Source organism: Sorex araneus, chromosome 4, assembly GCF_027595985.1.
Source record: "Sorex araneus isolate mSorAra2 chromosome 4, mSorAra2.pri, whole genome shotgun sequence".
NCBI classification, from domain to species: Eukaryota; Metazoa; Chordata; class Mammalia; order Eulipotyphla; family Soricidae; genus Sorex; species Sorex araneus.
Genome location: NC_073305.1, coordinates 23,541,641 through 23,562,928, shown reverse-complemented (window position 1 = coordinate 23,562,928; position 21,288 = coordinate 23,541,641). Strand labels below are relative to the sequence as shown.

The window sequence follows — 21,288 nt, the reverse complement described above, 5'->3', positions numbered from 1 at the left end:
AGAAAATTCTAATTAAATTTAAGACAGAGCATCTAAGTGGATTTTCGTCATGTAAACAAAATTAGGGAATAATCCTTACCTTTGAGGATCTCAGAAACAAGAATCACCCTTGCTGAACACATAACTAATATATTCTTAACATCTAAAAAAGACTTACATAGGAATCTTAGAGACTGTTTGGTCTAACACTTGTTAGAAGTGGAGAAACTGTGCCCATGATCTTCACATGCAGGGAGTAATATAACACATATATGTTTCAGATGGTCTCATAGATTATTCTTCTCACCTTTCATTCTTAAGTTTCCATGGACTTTGATCACATTTGTAAAAGATATAAAGATGTAACAGTTAAGCAAGCTAATCATAACAATATGTAATCTGTTAGTAAAATAATGCTTTCTACGCCAGAAAGATAGTACAGCAGGTAGAGCACTTGGTTTGCACACAGCCAACCCGAATTTGACCTCTGGCATCCCATATGGTCCCCTGTGCACTGCCAGGAGTAATTCCTAAGTACAGAGCCAGAAGTGACCCCTGAACACCACCAGGTGTAGCCTTGAAGAGCAAAATAATAATAGGACTTTCTGCAGCAGCAAAGTAAACTCCTAGATCTCAGTGACTGTATAGAATAGAATTTTACTTCTGACACATCTTAATAATAAAGCCACATGTACTTGTTTGGTGGTAGTATACCCCATCATTTAAGGGGAGGGCCCTCAGACACTTCTCCTTCTTGTATCACCACTCACTTATAGAAATTCTGAATTTTCTTCATTCAACAGGAAGAAAAAAGAAAAAAGATGAAAGGGTACTTGACCCAGGTCTGGAATTGGTGCCCAGCAATTCCAGTAATTCACTCCATTGGCCAGAACTCAATCACATGGTCCTGTTTCACTGCACAGGAATCTGGGTAATGCATCTAGATACTTCCCAGGAATCAGACTTTGATGATGAGTCTGTGACACAAAGGTTCTTGTTATGGAAGTAAATGAAATCAGAAGGGGCTCAGTCTTTACATCAAAATAATCTTTTGGTGAAAAAGAAAAAGTCTTGTTATCATCTTCCGACCATCATTCTGGCACCCTGGGAGAGCATAATATGAAAGGATACTTGGACTTTAGTGTCAACTTGCCTAGAAGGGCGAGGATGGTATACTGTGACCACCTTTTCTATTTGCTTCTGATATGAGGAAATGAAAGGAACATGGACTTAAGATTTGCATCCTTGGATTCAAATCCCTGTGTTACTACTTTTTTAAAATTTTTTTGTAATTTTTTTATTAGAGAATCCCTGTGATGTACAGTTACAAACTTATGAACTTTTGTGTTTGCATTTTATTCATACAGTGATTGTTTACCCATCCTTCAATCAGTGCCCATTTACCTCCACCAATGATCCTAGTATCCCTCTCACCACCCCCACCCCATCCCCCACCATCCCACCCTGCCTCTGTGGCAGGGCATTCCCCTTTGTTCTCTCTTCTTTTTGGGTGTTGTAGTTTGCAATAGAGGTGTTGAGTGGCCATCATGTTCGGTCTATAGTCTATTTCAGCTCGCGTCTTCCAACTTTTTAACATTGCAATTTTGAGCAAGTTGCTTCAGCTCTCAAATTCTTATTTCCTTCATGGTAAAATGTGTGCACTGGGGCGGGGGTGGGGAGCATAGAGGATGGTAAGAATCTGAATCTAATTAAAACAACCAATAAATATTTACTTTGAGCTTCCTGTAGTCATGTACTACACTCTCAGGAAAGACTCAAATTGTAATAGCAGACTTTAAATGCCCAGATGGCCAGATAGTTCAGTGGACTGGAATGCAGGCTTTGCATGCAAGAGATCCAGGTTTGAAACCTGATTGGACTATCATCACATGGTCCTCTAAGCACAGCCAAGAATGATCCCTGGAGAAACCGAGATGGGAATGTCACTGGGTGTGGCCCAAAAACAAAACAAAAGGCACAGCATCTAGATCAACATGTATGCAGGCTTTGACATTAGCCAATAGTCAGTAAATGTGAGATGCCTCCTCTACTACTTTCCTCTGAATACTTTGCAAGTTCACTATGTTATGTTTTCTATTGGGGGCCCTTTGATCTCATGGAAGCAGACCTAGCCCTAGAAATCACAGATAGAAAAATTTCTAGATAAACATTTAATAATGTATTTACTTAGTAATAAATGCATTATTTACTTAGTAGTAAATGCACTATTAAATGTGTCTGTAAGATCGTTCAAATGGAAAATGTATTCATTGTTCCTGTTGTTTAGAATTCAGCTGACAGAATGAGAATTTTATGAGGCATGTTTCATTTTCAAGGGCTCGAAACATAATGATTTGAGCTACAAACAAATGCTGAGGCCCAATAGGAATAAGATGGGAAACATCAAAACAGAGAGCCCTCTTCGTCCTAAGAGCACTTAGCACCCTGGTGGGATAGAGGAGGCTATGGAGAGTGGTGAGCGGGTCCTGTGGGTCAGAGGGCAGTGAGGCAGCTATGACCCTTCCTGCTGACTGATATAGATCAGGTATCTGTGCAAGATCTATGAGAGAAGGAAAGTAACTGCCTCAAGGCCAGCACCAAGACCCTGATCTCCTGGCAGGGGCTCAGCACAGAGACCCCTCCTGGGCTGAGACTTCTCACCTTGCTTCTTCTCTTCTTGTCTTGTTTTCTTGTTTCTGTGGTTTCCAAATGGGACAGAGGAACTGCATATTTGCTTAAAAACTTTCCTGTTTTTGTACTCTCTTGCTCCACTGTTTTCCATGGAGCTCTGTTTTGCTTCTCTTGTTTGTTTTTAATCTTTTTTCTTTTAAATATAGAATTGGATGGGAACTGTAGTCAATAATAAGGACGGTGTGTCTCAAAACCAGGAAAGCACAGAACATGTGATGATGATGGAGGGCACCAACATTTTCCCATGCATCCAACTATATGGCTTTACAGGACCTTTTCCGTGCCGCAGAAGTGCCAAGTACTCACCATCCACTTTGGGTCTTATGGGCTTTCACCTCTTCAACTTGACCTGCAATGTTGCTTAATCTTTGGAAAGATTAAGGGAAACTTCCTTAATTTTTAGTTTCTTCATCCGTGAATTGGAGGCAGGCACTATTTATTTCAGCCTTGCTCTGAGGATCAAAATAAAAGAACTTGTATTTAGCACCTTAGCTGGAAAGAGAAATGACATAGATGACATCCTCACCATCCTCTTCACCACATCTCTAGGCCTCATGCAACACCCCTGCCAGAAAGACGTAAGGGAACCAATGCAGCTTTCTTATTAGCTTGCCTCCAGCAACTTGGACAATGGAGTTAATCCATGCCATAGTCAATTCCCATCCAGTTTCCTTGAACAACCCATTCCACTGTCTATGGAGTAGAAACTCAGATTTTATTTAGAATCCCAAGCTGATCTTTGAGAACTCTCAATTCATCTGAAATATTCCTTTTTTTTTTTTTTGGTTTTGGTGAGGAGAGGTGGAGAAATAGTACAAAGGTTAAGCACTCACCTTGCAATGCAGTTGATGTAGCTCCCATCCAGCTACTCCTGAGCAGAGTCCCAGAGCACTGTTGGGTGTGACCCACCCTGTATCCCCACTCCCCTCCCCCATACACACATCAAATAAAATTAAATTAAATATCCCCCTAGAATGTGTGAAAATCTATATACTGGAATCTTTTTATAGCTGGCCTGCTCCTATCACACCTGACTCTTATTCCCTTCTTTCCAGATAGTGATTTATTAAATAATCTATTTGGTGTAGTTTCACCTTATCCTTTGCATTAAAAAACTCAGGAAACATTGACCAGCCCTAGAATTAGCCCCATCTCTGTTTCCAGGCAGGGCCCATTATATCTGTGAGAGATCTCTATTTTCCAACTTCACAGTTCATTGCATGTTTAATTAATAGAAGCCTGTGCAGGAGTCCAAATTTCCAAGATTAAGAATATGCTGTGCTTCTCAACACTTCACAAGAATTTTCCATGGTCCACAAATTAGTTGAAGGTCTTTGATGTCTACATATATTGGCCAAGACAGTAATAATTAAATTGGCCAGAGTATGTGGCGCCTGGACCTAAGACCAGTTGGCCCAGTTAAGTGATAATTTGACTAAACAGACTTCCCAATCAGTCTCTCTCTCACTCGCTCACTCTCACTCTCGCTCGCTAGCTCTCTCTCTTTCTCTCTCTCTCTTCCCCTCTCCCTTTCCTCTTCCCCTCTCATTCTCACTCTCCCTCTCTCCCCCACCCTCTCTCTTATTCTCACATGCAAAGCCTTTTATCACTCTTCTCTATTCTCATTATTCATGCCCAGTACCATGACCAGAGTTGTCACCCCCTATGCAATACCATTATTTGCCAATCCCCAAAGATAGAATGATTTAGGAAGCCAAAGAGTTTCTTTGACACAAGGAATCACCTGAATGTTTCAATCTAACATGTTTGCATCTTACATAATTGGCAGTTGCTTTCATCCTGCGGATAGATCAGACATACAAAGGGCAGTGGCTGCTCACTGGGAACAAGGAGATGTCTCATCAGGATGAGGCTACCTGCCTTTATCCAACTTCAACCCAAACTTTGCTCAGTTATTCCTGGGTCACAAGGTAAAGTGGAGAGCAAGGAAAAAATTTATAAAGTCTCCCAGTATGAGCTGGCCAACGTAGAATCTTTTTGATTTGGCACTGTTGTCTCAGCCATATAAAGAACACAATTTCTGTCTCTAAACCTTAAAAGGAGAAGAACTGACTCCTCAGTGCTCATCTCTACTGCTAATTATTTTGCTCATGTTGTGTCTGCTTCACTTGCTTTAAATAAAAGCTTCTACAGCATGTCATCCAAATATAGGTCTTTATAGTCCAGAGAGAAAACAGTCTGCGACTTTGGTGACAAGGACATTTCAAGAACCAAATAAGTGGGCCTTTTTCTATCCTAGCTTACAGGTCTCTATTAGCAATGAAGAGATGGTAAATAAAATTTTTTTGCAGCATATATTTCTTATACTGTTTCTTCCCTTGCTGGAAAGAAATTGTGATCAATATCAAGTACAAATTATTAATTGCAATTAAAAAAACTTTATTATTATATTCCAGTATCACATCACAAATTTGCTTGTGCATAGTATGGCTTTAAGTTTTCACCATGTTTTGTCAATACTAAAAATAAATGTACATGTAACGGAACTGTTGCTAAAATTTCACAGACTAGAGATGAATGTAGATTAAATTTGAGGGTCACTGGCCAGTATTCCTGCTGGTGCTAAACCTCTAAGTCATTTCTACCTTTAGTGTTCCAGACTATTATTCCTGGAGTGAGTCTCATTGGTGGGAAAAGATGCTAGCAGGTCTCCAGAAACTATAATCAGAGTATTTATGAATCAGAGCCTGTGAGAAATTCAACACCTCATTTTTTCCCCTAAGGCAGGATTTCTCGATTTCAGCACTGCTGACATAAGGGAATAGATAATTCTTTGTTGTAGGGAGTGAGCCTGTGTAAAACATTTAGTAGGGGCCAGGGAAATGAGTTTGCAGTAGAACTGCATGCCACACATGGTAAGGCCTGGGTTTGATCCCTGTACTGGTGGGTAGAGGAGTGGTAGAAGAAAGAGGACAGTTTAACAGCATCCCTGCATTAGACTGACTAAATGCTGGTAGTATACTCACAGCTGAACTCTGACCACCAAAAAATTCCTCCAGAAATTGCCAACTGTGCCCAGGAAGGAAAATATCCTGGGAAAGAGTTTCCCGAGTCTTCTTGCAAGTTATCCAGGCACAGTAACTATGCCAATGCAAGGATCCCTCTTCAGAGGGAATGTACAGGAATGAGATCTTTCTTCCAGAGCATCTTCTCCCCTTTCAGTTTCCTTCTTTCTATCTCATGTTTTCATCTCTTTAAGGTAGCCCTAGACTTGAGACCATTATGATAAGACAGCCCCAAGAAGCAAACTGCTCACTCTGATGAGGATAGCAAGTCTGAATTTTTTGTGACACTTTACTCTTCACTTGTGGTATTGTCCTCAGAGAAGACCCAAGGGAATGAGCCATGCTTAGGTTGGAGAGCTCTTTGGCATCTCCATTTTGGTAATGCAGCTCCCTCTGAAGAAATTATGTCTATACACATATACCAGAACAAACAAGATAATTGCTAACAGCACAATAGCTTTTCTTCTTTTGGTCATAAAATATTGCAGGCCAGATTTCATAAAACTGGAAATATTTGTATCTTAAGCTATGACTTTCTTTTTTGAAAAAGCATCCTCTTAAGCTCCCATCAGTGTTCTCGGCCACTATTGTTCCATGAGTAAACTCAGACAAGCCTATTCATTTGAACTTAATGTCCTTCCTTCCTTAAGGAAGAAAAGATATATTCTAAAGAAATATTTTGATTCCATTCTATTTTTAGAGATGATTTTCTGAAATTATAGTTCTTAAAAATATAGATGAGCTCCTCTCAAAGCAATATTCATGCAGAGAATATGGTCTATAGTAATTTTGTAGGTTTTCCTGTTGTGAGTTTGACCTAACTTGATGAAGATTCTAGACACCGTACTGTTCTGACCTGGCTTTGTGACTAATGAGGAAAAGCTTTGCATTTCTACACTGCAGTTATTTGCTCTGATGATTTGCCTAGGGGTTGTGAATACAATTTACAATTTACTATATGTAACTTCAGAATTCTTTTTAATTTTATTTTATTAAAGAACTGTGATTTACAAAGTTATTGATAGTTGAATTTTAGGCATCTAATATTTCAACAACCAATCTCATCACAATCTCAGTCAACTTCTCTCACCAGTGATCCCATACTCCAGATTGAAATCCAGATTCCATACAGGCACATTACAAAGTTTGGTGGCTATATTTAGATCTCATGTTTTCCATGTAGTTGAATCTGTGGTTTGAATAGATTGCTATACCTCTCTCCCACATCAGCAGGTTGAAAGTGCCCTTAAGGAATCTTTAGCTCTCTCAGCCAAAGTTTCCCCATCTGTGAAATAGGGCTGATAGCAGCCCTTTTTGCCTGTCCTTGTTGTAATGAGTAAATTAAATATAAATGCAACAGGCCTAGAACTCTATAGTGGGCTAAATCTGTTAGTTTACTTTCAATATGATTAGCTCAAAATGAAATGAACTTTTCTAAAGGCCTTTTTACCTTCTAGGTGGGCAATTAAGAAATCAATTCTTCCTGACCTTGATGGTTATAGGCTTTGTTTTGACCCTCTTTCCAAGGTTTCAGCTACTCAGAAGAGGAGTCCATACCACCAAAACACTAATTTTTTTTTAAGGTCATCATCAACAACCAGTGTGGAAACATAATCTCTGCATGTACAGCTGTCTCTTGTTTGGTAAATTACTGGAAGAAAGAAATGTTTTAATTAGAAAAACAGTTTTCAATGTTTGAGGTATAGAGTGCAAACTTCAGAATTTGAAACAGTGTTGAGATTGAGCAATAAATCCTTGTTGTATACCAAAAAAGACATGTTTTTAATTAAAGGATCATGGGATAAAGAATCAGAAGACCCATCCTTAGCACTTCTCTCATCTGCTTAACTTTGAGCAAAAACATGACCCCTCTGAACATTCTTTATTTCAAACCTGATTTTGTATGTCATCATCCATGTTTTTCTGTGGTGATCATCCATGTTTTAGGTGTTGACTTCCAATAAGAAGTAAAGATATGTCATGATAGACTCTATCAAATGGGGTCTGGATCCTGACTCTCCTTTAACAGATTTTATACTCACTTATAGCATAAAATATGATAATATTTCTACCTCCATTATGTTGGTTTAATATAAAGTGCTCTGTATGGAGACTGGCATATATAATACATACAATTAGATGTTAATTATCTAATTTTAATTTTATTCTATTAAGGAACTATGATTTACAAAGTTATTGATAGTTGAATGCTAGGCATCATATATTACAATTGGATATCCTAGGCAGGAAAACTCCAAAATAAATATTTGAAATCAGGGGCTTAAGAAATAGCACGGTGGGTAGGGCATTGATCTTACATGCCACCAATACAGGTTGATCCCAGGCACCAGTAGGAGTGATCGATGAGTGAAGAGCCAGGAGTAATCCCTGTGCAGTGCTGGGTGGAACCCAAAAACAGCATAATCAGAAAATTTAGTGTTTGAATTTTTTTCATTTCATGAGCTAAACTGAACAAGGCCTTTAGGGGATAAAAACATTAGCAATACTTCCTTTCAATATTCCTATTTAGAGGTACTTCAATACCACTATCCTCTCTGATTTTGAATAGAAAAATTCCTCTCACCCCATAGTAAAAAATACTTTAGTTACCATTTTTTTGCAGTCAAGAATTTTCTTTTTATTGTTGTAGCTTTTTTTAACAAAGCTATTCATGATTGGGTTTCAGTCATACAGTCTTCCAACACCCATCCCTCCACCAATGTACATTTCCCACCACCAGTGTCCCCAGTTTTCCTCCAGCCACTCCCTCCCCCTATCCCAGCCTGCACTTGGTAGGCACTTCTCTTCTTTCTCTCACTCTCTCCTTTGGGGAATTATGGTTTGCAATATAGGTACTGAAAGGTTATGGTGTTTGTTCCTTTACCTAATACCAGCATTCATTTCTTATCCATAGTGATAATTTACATCATTGTCATAGTGGTCCCTTCTCTATCCCAACTGTCTTCTCCCCTAACACTTGAGGCAGGCTTCCAACTGTGAACCAGTCCTCCTGGATCTTATTTCTACTGTCCTTGGGTATTAGTCTCATGTTAGGTTTTTTTGTAGCCCACAAATGAGTACAGTCATTCTATCCCTGTTTCTCTCCTTCTGACTCATTTAACTCAGCATGATACTCACAATATCCATCCATTTACAAGTGAATTTCGTGACTTCATCTTTCCTGGTGTCTTCGTAGTACTCCACTCCACATAGTAACTATTGAACCCCATTAAAATTTGAACTTGGCAACCAAACATTGAACAAATTCTCTTTGATTTTTATGAAGACTGTCTCCATATATGCTTGAACAGTGTCTCAAACATCAATGTGCAGGTGAATCACTTGAGGGTTTTATCCAAGTGAAGATTCTGATTTAGTTCTGGAGCCAGAATCTTATGTGTTTAACCAGTTCCCAGGTAGTGATGCTTATGCTACAAGTTCTCTTACTAATTTAGGGTAACAAGACCTTAGGTACTCAGAAGCCACTGAAGGATGGGGGAGAGAGGGATGGGTGTGCATGGGAGCACATCTTTTCTTCATTGGGATAAGCAGGTTGGAGAGCGGCAGGACAACTGGAAGTCATTGGCAGACCTCCCCCGCCTTCCCACTTCCAGCCCCATCCCTGCTATTTATATTTGAAGTAATTGAAAAGTTAAAGATATAAACAGAAAGGTATGAACAGGACATTAGAAATCCTGAAAAATCATCATGGAACAGTTTATACTAAGCAATTAGACCCATCTGCAGGGCTTAGTGATCTTCTACCAGACATTCAGGTCAAAAACTATTAAGATCTCCTCTTTCTGCAGTTGGGATGGGACCTGTAAGAAGTAGATGCTAAGCCAGATTCTCCTTGGGGAACATTACATATCCTACAGAAAACTTTTATAAACTAAGGCTCATGCAATTGAATAAGGTTTTGATGTCTTAATAGCATTCTGAGATTCTGAAAACATGCCCAGAGTGCCCACTCTCAAGCAATCCTCTCCTATCTGAAAAATCTTGCCTGTTCTCATAAACAAAAGTAAAGAAGGTACCCACAAGTTGGCAGAACCTCTATTCCTAAACAAAAGGAAAATTCAAACTTCTCTAAATGGAATGTTTCCCTTTCAAATTAAGTATCTGCAATGATCTTGATCCCAGTTACTTACTGTCAGAGAAATATCTGGAAAATGATAGTGTGATGCTATGAAAACCCAAAAGAAGGACAATGTATGGCCTCTACATTTCTCTGTTACTCTAACATATTTTTGTCTCCATTTTGTTAATCCTTGCATGTAATTTGCTGAAATAATGTATTCTTTGCTGCTAAGTAATGGGACTCCCTTTACAGTGTGATGTACAAAATTGGCCTGATTACCCAAGATACATTTTACCATTTTATTTGAAAAATTGTAAATCTCAAAATTTGTTCTCAATTCAAGAGTTATGCCCCATTTCTAGTTTCCAAAGTCAGAAAAGATTCATATGTATTTTCTCCTAGGGTAAGGGTATTTCAAGTTTGGGAATGTAAAATGAGGCTGATTTTTTTAGACTATTTTATGATTTTTTTTCCAAAATATGGATTCAGGCTGGCAACAAGAATAAACATTATGATCTGAACTTTCATACAGAGAAATCTAATCCTCGCAGTAAACATCTGTTCCCTTTTATGTGCATTTGTGGCTTTTTCATATGAATGTTTCTGCAACAGCTGTAGCTTTTCTAATATCCTAAATGGGATCTCTGTGGCCTTTAGAGTAATTACCTCAAAGTTTGAGTCATCCGACCTGAGGATTCTCTGATTAAATCCGGTATGAATTATGGAAAACCAAATACCCGTTCCTGGAGAAGGAGTCCATTTTGCTTTCTGGAAAGTACTTTTCTGGTCTTCGAGACCTCTGGTCACTGTTCCTCAGGTACCAACTTGCTCCTGCTTGGTTCAGTTGTTGGCATTTGAGCACGCATCACTTTAGCTTTTTTTCCATCTGAACCCTAAAATAGATTATGTAGATGCCATTTCATGATTCCAAACATACGCTTTTAAAACTTTTTTCATGGTTTTGATTTGTTATCAGGAGATTATCATTGTAGTCTCTAGTTTCAGAATAGTTATTTGAAGTTTCTATAGCTATGATGATTGTTTTTCAGTTGGATAGTGAATGCCTAATGGAATACACAGGAAAACTGGAGAAGTGGGAGCAAGCAGATAAGGAAAAGATTAGTTTCTCTCTTAGTAGCTCCCAAATCTTACTCCCTTAATGGACCGGGAATCCTTGCCAATGAAATCAGAGAAACCCTCTGTGATAGCAGACTTAATTTTACCTGCACACAAGGCAGAGCAGACCAGTCTTAACAAGAGGGAAAATTAATAGAAAGGTGCTCAGTAAAAGAAAACCAAACCCATATAGAAATGGAAGGTAACCTACTTAACAAAGAGACAAATTTTGCAAGATTTTGTCTGCAAGACTTTTCTGAGGATTCATTTCATGAAACTTGACAAAGGCTAAACTAGGACCTAGCAGATCTTGGTTTATATAGACTCAGGAGTGAAGCAGGAGATTTATTCTCCCGCTGAATGAAACTTTATTGGACTGTTTCAGCACATTACAATCCCCCCCTAGTATTTGATTCCTCTATTCATTCAATCCATGCAAATGAACTTTGGTTTCTTTTTAAATTTTCAAACAAATAAAAAGTCACTATTCTCTTCTCAAATCTTAAAATCCAGTTTCTTTAAAGATCTCTGATGCACATATTATAATGGTAAGAGATAGACAGCACTTGAGAAGGGGATAGAGCAAAGGAGAGAATTGCACACACCGTGTGAGGACCAAGAGGAAATAATAAAATTGGGCATTTGGTTAAGCCACTGTGGGGTTACAATCACGCATATGGGAGAAGGGTTCATTCCTCAATTCCTCTTTTATTCAGGACTCAGGAGGAGAAAAAGAAGTGAAGAATTGTCAGGCTTAGTTTAATTCTATTCAAGTGGTATTCATCAGTGTGCCAGGATTTCATGCTGGAAACTAAAGTTAAATAAGCCATAGTCCCAGCTCTAGAGGCACTCACTCATAGAAAGAAGTGGATTGACAACCGTGGTACACTGTAACACATTGTAACACAGAGACACCTATAATTAGGTAATTTCCCTCCAGCCTTACTTCCTCATTGGTAAAAATTATAGAAAAACGGCAATTTCTTGGTGTTGTTATGTGAGTTAGATGAAATAATGTAACAAAACATTTGGGATTATGCCTGGCACATAATAAGTTCTCTATTAATAATAATTTTTTTATGTCTTGTATTTAGTATTTGAAGTTGAGAGGAGGGATGATGAGAATGGATCTTCCCAAATCCTTCCCAGGGAACTTTGTGGGTATACTCTCAGTTTTAGCAGTAAAGCAGAAACTCTTTGAGAGCTTCTGCTCAAAGCACTTCAGCTCAGTGCTAGGTCTTGTAACTATGTTGGCTCATGCAATCTTCTTACCCACTCTGGGAGGTATTTTTCTTCCAAACTCTCTAAAGAGACTCATAAAAGTCATGTAACCCTTCACTAACAATTCTTGAAAGTGGCCATGATGGGTTTCCTTTTAAAGTAAGCAACAGTTTTATATTTTCTTCTGTTTTGGAGGAACCTCCCTCCTTTCCAGTACTCAAAATTGACAAGTCTCTAGGTTCCACTGGGGAAGCCACCAAGACCTTCACAAATGGAAGTAAGCAGCAGCCCTGCTCTGCACATCCAGCCATGCTGCAATTCCCAGGCCAGGCCAATCTGCCCTAGAGAGATGCACAGGCTCTGGGAAACTCTCCAGCAACAGGTCACCCTAACGCAGATACCAGACAGATGAGTAGGCTCAGAGGTTTCAGAGGTTCTGCAAATGCCATCCTCTGGAGTTTCTTGCAGAGCATTTTGGCAAGTGCTTGTCGGGGCAGCAAACAATGAGCCATGCCTCTGGTTTAAGCAGAGTGTTTCATGGGAGACAAATGCCAAAGTAAAAATGATCCATTTGCCCCATTTGGGAACTGGGAGGACTGGAGGCATCCAGATGCCCTTACTGTTGTCTCTGCACAGAGCACTCAGAGGCTACACCACAGCATCTATTTAAGTCTAAACAATGATCCTAATGGTTATGGGTGACCGTATTTTGCATGAAGGACATGATTGCTCAGTGACTAGAAATTCCTAGAGAGAAAAAGTTTGTATGTGCTCTGTCCAACTTCAGAGGTGATTTGTTTTTCTCAATGTGTCTTTTTTAGATTATTTTTGTCCCAAATTGCATTTACTAAGGTCTTATCCCCTCTTTCAACCTATCTTCAGCCCTTTTCCTTCCCCTCAACAAAGCCTTCATGAGGACTACACAGGGTTCGATTCTCTTAGGTGTGTTTCTTTCAATAACCATCACTAAGAAACGTAACCCTGAGAAGTTCTTTTTAAAAAGGACTTAGATCTCATTTAAAAAGGGGTAGGGGTTGTATCCTGATACTTGCTCCTGGAACTTTGGATATCTTTTATATAAAGATTGAAAAATGAATGGTCCCAGCACAGGGCTGCCAGCCCAAGGTCATGCGGGAATGAGAACCACATGCCAAAGGACAGAGCAAGAGGCAGAGCAGTGGGGGAGGGGAGTAGAGGGGGGATTCCCTGGAGACTTCAGGCATCAGGAGATCTTTATTTTGTTCTAACATCTATGGGAAGTCATCAGAGGGGAGCTTATACTGTCTATGATAGAAAAACATGCAAAGACTGCAAGCCACAGAAAAACATGCTCTGATGGACATTTGCAGCAACGCATTCTAGCTCTTCTATGGACAGTGGGTCATGGACGGCTGAGAGAGAGAACCAGGAGGCCAGAAGGATGATAAATAGTAACTAGAAAAATGGAATCAGGCAACAAACATAGTGTCCAGAAATTTTAAAATGATAAGCAAATGAAAGCTATTGCTAGGTCAATGGGTACTCATCAAACTAAGGCAAACAATGGAAATCAGCCTATGAATGCCATAGAAAGACAAGAAAACAAATGAAGTACTTCCCTAAGGTTGTTGCTCAAGCAGTATACTGATATGTGCTTCCTTGGTTATTCATGATGGTGAATAGAATTTCAGAACTTGGTCCTAAGTACACACTTGGCAAAATATTACTCCTGTCCTACTTGACTCCACAAATAAAATGTAGTTGACAAGTACAGAATCAGAATTCAACAAGGCCAAATATTCTGGCCAAAGCTAAAAATTAAAGTAGGAAATTAAAGTCATTGTCTTTACTAGCTTGATGATCTACTGTTACAATATCATACACATACTCATTGCAATGTATTTTATATTCATATTACGCTAGAACAGAATATGGTTTGGTATCTTGGTGCCTGGTGAGCTTTTATTGCAAACTAAGCACTCCTTAATGAGTGCTATGAAACCCTAACCTCTTTCCTGACCACACTATCATAATCCGATTTCCATTGCCCTTGTGTTTTTATAAGCTATCAGCTTGCATTTGTGTCCTGAAATTCTTGAACATTTTCATATTATTCTCCATCTTTTGATGAGCAGATTCATTTTCTGCTATTTTTAATAAAATTTCAAAAGATGGGGTAATATAAGTTATGTTCATGATATTTACATTTGTTTCTTTTTTTATAAAAGAGCTCGTTAGGTGCTGCATTATTCAGAGTCACTAAAAATGTGATCATATAGTGTTAAACTCAGTCATTCTAATCTCAGCTCTCCAGAAACACTTGGACCAAAAGGTGTCTCATTATTTTGATAGCTGTCCACACTTCTTATCTAGATATTTTTCTTACTCCTAGTTACTTGTTTTCATCATGGATGACAAATTAAACTGGTTATGAATTATTGAAAAGAAGGAGCAAGCTAGGATTCATTTAAAAGCAAATGATTACTACTTCAAGAAGATAGCAAGATATGATGATTCCTACAGTCCCCTCTTTTTTTTAGAAGAATGCATTTCTACTGCTGTGTTCCTTGTGTCCTAGAGAATGTTCAGAACATGTTTTTTGAGTGAACATTCAATTCTCTCTATATCTGTCTACATACAATTTCTATTTGACTTTTAATGCTTCACATAACACATCCCAAAATAATAAAATGTTAAACTACAGTTCAAAAATTATTCCAAAGCAACATATCACCCATTAGTAGCTGTAAAGGAGACTGTATTCTTATCAAAAGCTGACAATAGTTGGCTTTCTTACCTTAAATTTTCTTTAGGGCAAAAGGGCCATACCCAGCAGTGCTCAGGGCTTACTCCTGGCTTGTGCTAAGGGCTTTGTTTTGGAGGTGCATGAGGAATTATATGCGGTGCCAGAGATTAATCCCAGGTTGATCACTTGTAAGGCAAATTCCTAATTGCCTTAACTTCTGTACTGTCTTTCTAGCCCACCTTAGATTTTCTTAACCCCATGGATCTCAAACACAAATGGGTAGCAGAATCATCTGGAGAACTTAGTAGATATACAAATGCACAGTCTCCATCCTACTTCAATAAACTTATCTTTTATGCACTGTAATAGTGCTCTTTAATTGTGACAGTCACTAAAGTTTGTGACTCACAAGTTTAATACCTCTAAAAAGTATATCTTATCGGTTTGAGTTTTGAAAGAACCAAAGGAAATAAGCTTTAGGCACAGAAATTGCAGGAAATAAGCTAAAGAGATAGCATAGTGGGTAAGGAACTTGTCTTGGATATAGCCAACCTGGGTTCAATAACTAGCACCATATTTGATCCGCCAAACCCACCAAAAGTGATTCCTGAGTGCAGAAGTGGAAGGAGGGAAGGAAGGGAGGGAGGGAGGGAGGGAGGAAGGAAGGAAGGAAGGAAGGAAGGAAGGAAGGAAGGAAGGAAGGAAGGAAGGAAGGAAGGAAGGCCGAACTAAAAACTATTATCACAAGCAAATATAGGTGAAAGTAACTTATATGCCCCCTCCCACTCATCCCCATTTCTTGGGAGAATAAGAATGAAATATCGGGGGCTGGAGCAATAGCACAGCGGGTAGGGCGTTTGCCTTGCACGCGGCCGACCCGGGTTCAAATCCCAGCATCCCATATGGTCCCCTGAGCACGGCCAGGGGTGGTTCCTGAGTGCAGAGCCAGGAGTAACCCCTGTGCATCGCCAGGTGTGACCCAAAAAGCAAAAAAAAAAAAAAAAAAAAGAATGAAATATCGTTAGATGATTCTCTATGGAGTTTTCTTATGACTGAACCAGGTGTTCCTGGCACCCAAGTTTCCAAGCAATACCCCAGCCAATAAGACTATAAATTTAGCAATTGAATATCATTATTATGAATACTATTACAGGTGGTAATTTTGAGCTCATAATAATCTCTCATGAATGAAGTTCTTTTCAAACCATCTCAGCTCTATTCCTGTGAATAAGGAAGGCAATATAACCCTAGCTGCAACCCTAAAATAACCTCTCTTGCTTTAAAGAGACCCCTCTTATATCCTCTGGGGGGCACAATGAGGAAGGAAGGCTGAGCTTTAAGGAAGGAATGTCCCTTGGGAGTAGGGTCCCTTTCAACATCTTCATCTAGGGAACAGTAATGACCCAATTTGGTTGTATTTTTTTTTATTTCTATTCTTGCATGGGAATAAATAATAAATTTTAGGAATTTCTGTAGAAAATTCAAATGTGGGAAGCCTTAAAAACTTATATGAAAACTTAAACATCACTTAGGATGAATCACTATGGGATGTAATTTGCTAAGGTTTTAGAGAATCTTTGAAAATAATGTAGACATCATAGAAACATGCCTTGCTGAAAAGGCTTTCATAACTTTACAAATAAAATTAATCTCTCCAACCCCAATTAATTCTTATATTCAGTAGCTTTATATTTAGCTCATGAAAACCTTAAGCCCTCTTGGATAATAGGTACTCAAATGGGTTCTTCATAGCTATGTTTAGTCTGAAATGCAATGCAATCTCTCAAGATCTTACTCTATTTTCTCTTCATGTATAAGGAGAAAAAGTACCTCTAACTGTAACAATAGTTGGCATAGTTAATTCACAAACCATTGAATAATGCCATATAAATTCACAGGAAAAAGAATCAATGTCTGTTTCAACTTATCTTATACACCCACCATAGTCCTTTGCAAAGATGAATTTTCAGGGCTTCTTTCTAAATAAGATCAAGTCTCATAGCCAAAATCTATTACATGGCCTGATTTATTTAAAAGGAATATTGCTTACAAACCAAGTTAAAATATTTAAATCAAGCATTTCCTGTAATTGTCACAAAGAGATTGTGTGTCAATTATTATTTTATTGTTATAATTATTCACAATGTTCTTCTGGAGTAGAAATAAAATGTGTGCATATTGGAATTTTCACATAGTAACCAGAAAACCAAGAAGCATAAATATCTTTCAGAAGAGATTATATGTTTAGAGAATTTAGCTTATCTAAAGTCTTAACTGAAGGTATTAGCTTAAAGGAGGATGTTTATGGAAAGAATTTTCAGCCTTTGAATTAAATTATTTCAAATTTATTTTTAATGTTTGAGATGCAGTCTAAGATTTCTACTAGCTTGCATTGATAAGAATGGACTTGTCTTTCTAAGATGAACATCCATAGCACTTGAATAATTTTAGCATAAAATAAATTATATTTATAAGTTTATATTTATTTTATAAGTTATTTCTAAGTAATATTCTCTCAATTCCTCTACATGATCACTTTAAATGTAGAGCTCTATGTTTTTTCTCATTTTGACAGTGTAAAAGTTTTTGTAAATATGGTACAGATGGATTGCTTTTTAATATGTATGCATATAGCAATATATATTAGTTTGCTCAGTTTTTCTCTCTTCATGTAACAGTAAATATATTTCAGGAGGTAGAATTTGCTGCCATAGGACTCATCTCTTCAGGTCCTTATAACTTGAATAGAAGAAAACAAAGCAAGATATGTAAATTATCAACTGCCTATTTAACACATAAATAATTAACTACCAAAAAATTCTGGGCTTCCAGTCTATCATTAGGGCTCTTGATTTGCCCTTACAACTAAATTGCTTTCTGTTTTTCTTCATCTGATCTCATTGTCTATTTGGAACTACATTGGATGCTTTACAAAACTTCTCTCTGAAGATCTGGTCTCTTTTTATAGATCCTTGGAGGGTAGAGGCCAGTAAGACTAGAGTTGCTACTCCCCTGTGTAGCCACGTGAAGGTCCCCACTTAAGTAACAGGGTGCCCATTAGGTCAAGCCAGTGATAAAGCCCAAGTCAAACAAGGCTGAATCCTGAATATTTTATGTCCTGAGAATCTGAAAAGTGCTCATGGCCAGCCCTGACCCCCAAGACCTCAAATGGTCATCTAAGCAGCAACATAAATTCATGTTGAACTAGCTCCTGGGCCACTGCCATGGCACAGAGACAGACAAAAGCTCAGCCATCCCACGGAGGAATTCATGCTTTTCTAGAAAATAAAAACATGGGAGAATATGTTCATTACTCTGGCAGAAAATCCAACAGTGGTGGCTAAATTCCTGGGGCTGACACATTCTGCATCTTATCGCTGCCTTTAAGTGGAGGTTCATATAAATATTGTCAGTCCCAAAGAATTGAGAAACAACTTGCCTTCCAAAACTCAGCATCTCAACAAAGTCTTGACAATGCCAACAGTTCGTCATCTCGTGTTTTTTAACCTTACAGAAAATGGCCTTCCAGCCTGGGACAAACCGAAGCACTGTCCAGACCGAGACCACGACTGGAAGCTAGTAGGAATGTCTGGAGCCTGCCTACGCAGGAAGAGCCATTCGGAGAGGCACAGCCCATTGAAGAATGAACAGTCGTCACCGCATCTCATCCAGGCCACTTGGACCAGCTCGATATTCCATCTGGACCATGACGATGTGAATGATCAGGGTGTCCCAGGTGCCCAAACCTTCCAAACGGAAGAGAAGAAATGTAAAGGTAACCAGATTTTTAATTAGACCTAATCGAGTGTTTCCATAAGGAAAACCATTCTTGGAGCTGGGCTCCATCTCCATTGATTCTAGTGTATAGTGCTTGTGTGTTTTCTCTGTTCTGTTACAATGTGTTGTGTGGTCTTTTGTTTTGTTTGGGTCTGCATCTTCTTTTAAGTTTAACAAAAATAATGGTATCCAAAGGAAACCGGTTTAGGTCGGTCTTGGGGTTGTGTTGGGGCTCTTAGGGAAAGGACATTTTTATTTCTCCAATGAGCAGAAAGCTCGGTAGTGCGTGATTTAGTTCTATTTTTGAATCTGAGTAGAAACAGATATTGCTGTCATTATGTAAATACTTGCTTTAATGTTTATGTGTGCATATCTTTTCCACTATGCCAGTAGCTAATGGGATCCCAAAGCCTACCTTTATCCTAACTCCTTTTTTTAAGCAATTGATGCTTTAAAAAGAGGTCTTAAGTTGTTTTCTCTTATTACTTAAATCCTGTGTCATCATCCTGAAAGGTGAGATTATGGTGTTAGGAGGTTGTCACTTCACTTCAATAAAAAAAAGTTAAATGGAACTAAGTTCCTGATAGCATTAGATTTAACTGGTCTTCACCTCACATTGCCTCCACCCTGACAGATGTCCAGTGCTGATCACTTTATTGTCTTAAGGCTCCTCCAAATGTTTGCTTCTTAAGTCAGTGTTTTTTAAGTGCCCAAGTAATCAGTTTGCACCTTCCAATGCCCAAGTTCACGTATTTCCATTCATTTCTAATTTGCCACTAAACAAAATTATTTGTTTTCCCTTTTTGTATTATGACTCATATTCAGGTTTTACCTTGTGTACTTAAAAAAACTATAATAATGATCACATATCAAAATATACCAATGAAAGTTTGCAAACACGTATATATGAGTCATAAAGAACTTTTGCAAAATATTCTGCCTTGAGCATATTAACATGATTGTATTTATCCCTCTCAAATAGTGCTTGTATTTGGTGGAAGTACTTGACCTGAGTAAATGAGTGCATAGATTGCTTCCATTGAAAATGGGATCACCTGAATATAATTGTGAAATAGTGGTCTGAGTTGTGATTTGAGTATATGCAAATTTGCATATTCTCTTTTGCAAGTTTTGTGTCTGAATCCTCATCTTTATTATTGAGGGGGGTTGAAAAAACTCAAATAAAATATTCAGGGGAAAAAAATTTCTTTGAAGGAGTCAGGATGTAGAACAGACATGTCTGTACATATGTGCACATTTGTTTGAAATACAGTTGAGATTCAACCTTAGAATTTGTCATCAGTTAAATCACTCAAACTTTATAAGCTTGTATGAAACCATATTCTCCCTTGATTTATAGTGAAATGCCAAAGGAAACTATTGTATCATGAACATCATGAACTAAATTTGATTTATTCACAGTTGATGTACATATTCATTCATTCATTTGCGCATTATTCATCCAGAATTCATCTATGTGACTATTATTTATGAGAAACTTTGATCAGGTATCTAGAGTTCCCAACACTGCAGACCTTCCAGTGTACTGATACACATAATAGAAAAGGAAAGAGGCTTTAATTGGGATCCAAGACCTAGTTAAAGTTAACTACTGCCGTTAGCTACTAAAGGCAGTAGTTAAAACCATACATTTTAAAAGACTTTTTTTAATTTTATTGAATCACCGTGAGGTTGTTACAAGCTTTCATGTTTGGGTTACAATCTCACAATTATAAAACACCCATCCCTCCACCAGTGCACATTCCCCACCACAAATATCCTGGGTATACCCCCCTTTCTTACCCTCCCCCTGCCTCCATGACAGACAATATTCCCCATACTCTGTCTCTACTTTGAGGCATTATGGCCTGCAACACAGACACTGAGAGGTCATCATGCTTGGTCCATTATCTACTCTCGGCATGCATCTCCCATCCCAACTGATTCCTCCAGCCATCATTTTCTTAGTGATCCCTTCTCTATTCCATTTCCTTCTCCCCTCCACTCATGAAGCAGTCTTCCAGCTATAAAACCATACATTTTTTAAGTAAATGTTTCTGAGTTTTTGTTTTTCTTTAAAAAAATACCACAGGTTTAATGCATGATGCATTAAAGTATTGCACATTAAAAGCCAGTTCTCAGGGCTGGAATAATAGCACAGTGGGTAGGGCATTTGTCTTGCACGCAGCCGACCTGGGTTCTGTTCCCACCATCCCTGAGCACTGCCAGGGGTAATTCCTGAGTGCAGATCCAGGAGTAACCCCTGTGCATCACCGGGTGTGACCCAAAAACTGAAAAAAAAAAAAGCCAGTTCTCACTCATGCTAAAATCATAAATTTTTGAGTCTGGCTTTTTGAGACTTGAATCCTAGACCTTTTGCTTTATGTCCTTGAACAAACTAAGGTGATTCATGGTAGAATTAAATGAGATAATGCATTTTAACATCTAGTCTTGTAATTCTCATCTAGTGCTCTCTAAATTATGAAATACTGTTGATCGTCGATTTCCCGAGTGGGCTCAGTAACCTCTCCATTCGTCCTATCCCTGAGATTTTAGAAGCCTCTCTCCACCCAGCCTTCCCAAGGATGCCATATTGGAGGCTCTTTTAGGGTCAGGGGAATGGGATCCAGCTTGTTACTGGTTTTAGCATATGAGTACACCATGGGAAGCTT

At 38.5% G+C, this 21,288-nt stretch overlaps 1 protein-coding gene across 8 annotated transcripts in view; it reads left to right on the top strand.

The window, feature by feature from the left end:
* Positions 1-21,288, top strand: part of THRB (thyroid hormone receptor beta) — a 423,669-nt gene that overhangs the window by 311,106 nt on the left and 91,275 nt on the right. For all 8 annotated transcript variants that reach the window (XM_055134865.1, XM_055134861.1, XM_055134860.1 and 5 more), the window contains one exon: positions 18,354-18,614. In XM_055134865.1, the coding sequence (XP_054990840.1) occupies positions 18,425-18,614 (190 nt within the window). In that variant the 5' untranslated portion in view covers positions 18,354-18,424. The remainder of the gene's footprint in view (positions 1-18,353; positions 18,615-21,288) is intronic.